Below are 1,713 nucleotides of genomic sequence, written 5' to 3' on the forward strand. Positions count from 1 at the left end.
ACGGTTTTATAGCTGCAATGGTGACTCTTTGCTTCCAGGGAGGAGTTTCTTTGTTGAGTAAAAATTGTGCAGTACCACTGAAGTTATCTGGACAGTGTCCAAGATTTAAACTGTCTCATGGGATGTATTGCTGGCATTCTCTGTGGCCTGTTTAAGCATTTTTGTTTACAGATGTGTAGAGTCAGCTATTTCCAGTGCAGTGAGACTGCACTTCCTGTGGGTTGAATCGTGTTGCTTAACTGTGGTCAGCTGAATTCCTTGGACAAGAGTTGAATTTTTGTAATGTAAAGTCAATAGACTTTGCTAACAATAGCTGGCAATGAATGCACATGCAAGGCTACCATGAAATAATTTCTGATTATGTATTAAATATTGTGGACTCTGTTCTTCATCTTTTTCTGCACAGTTCTGACAAAAGTGAGAATGACAAAAGTACAAGAACAGCTTTGTAATTATCCATTGCAGCTTTCACACTAACTCGTTACTTGTGAGCAGGATAATAAACTGTGAATGTGTGCAATTTTTATAAAGCTTACAGACAGACATGTACTTTGACTTCAGAACACTTTTTTATAAACTTGGTAATTAACACCAGTTTTCTTAGATGCTGATACATTTTGAATACTACTTCTTTTTTACAGATGGAGCAATTATCAGATGAAGAACTTGACCATGGTGCAGAAGAAGATAGTGATAAGGAAGATCAGGATCTGGACAAGATGTTTGGAGCCTGGCTGGGGGAACTGGACAAACTCACACAGGTTACAGAGGTTTCAGTCATCTCAAAGAATAATTCTTTATGAGCATTAACATATTTCATTTCAGTTGGTTGCTAACTACTCAGCACTGCCACTTGCAGCAAGTTAGACTGTAGCATGGGATCAGCTCAGTGCTCTTTAAAGGTTTCTAAATTGTCTTGTTTTCCCCATCTCAAAGTTGTTGAATTAATTTTTCACAATCTGCTAGTTTGACCTTTCCAAAAGAGTATTATTCCTTCTAACAACTACGGAATTGGTATTTTGTCCTCGTGTATGTAGAGAAACACTGACTTCAGCTTGCTAGACGTAGGCTATATCTCCAAACGTATGGTTGGACATTGTTCAGCTATGACAGCATTTATTTGTTGCACCTGAACAGCAATAAGGAACAAGAAATTGTGAATGTTGCCTCTGACATCATAAGGTGCCCTGATACACACTAGAGGACTCACCATTATTGCGGAGTACACTTCCTGCATCAGAGGGGCAGCTGATAGGACGTCTTCTTTTGATACTTCTTTCTGTTTAGTGCTTTTCCTTTCCTTCACAAGCAGATCTTGCATTTTGCGTGGTATGCCAAACTGCTGGGGTGACAGGCCATTTCTCTGTGACTGCCTGCTATGTTTTTTTCAGCTGTGTGAGCTGGCCTTCCTGAATATCGTATTTTATCTTCTCCCTCTTTGTCACGTAGAGTTAAGCAAAGGTATGATACCTTAAGTTTCAGTAAGCTAGAGAAGAGGCAGCTTTTCTCATCTTCATCTTACCCAAAGACTGAAGGAAAATTGAGCTAATCATAGAATGGTTTAGGTTGGAAAGGACCTTGAAGCTCATCAAGTTCCAACCGCCCTGCCATAGACAGGGACACCTCCCAGTAGACCAGGTTGCCCAAGGCCATGTCCAGTCTGGCCTTGAACACCCAGCGATGGGGCCTCAACAACCTCTCTGGGCAATCTGT

At 40.7% G+C, this 1,713-nt stretch overlaps 1 protein-coding gene across 1 annotated transcript in view; it reads left to right on the forward strand.

The window, feature by feature from the left end:
* Nucleotides 1-641: 641 nt before the first annotated feature.
* The window catches only part of RAPH1 (Ras association (RalGDS/AF-6) and pleckstrin homology domains 1), a 60,552-nt gene continuing 59,480 nt past the window's right edge, over nt 642-1,713 (forward strand). The window contains exon 1 of the mRNA XM_009890253.1: nt 642-761. Within this exon, the coding sequence (XP_009888555.1) occupies nt 642-761 (120 nt within the window). The remainder of the gene's footprint in view (nt 762-1,713) is intronic.

This window comes from Charadrius vociferus, unplaced genomic scaffold, assembly GCF_000708025.1.
Source record: "Charadrius vociferus isolate BGI_N301 unplaced genomic scaffold, ASM70802v2 scaffold147, whole genome shotgun sequence".
Classification (NCBI taxonomy): Eukaryota; Metazoa; Chordata; class Aves; order Charadriiformes; family Charadriidae; genus Charadrius; species Charadrius vociferus.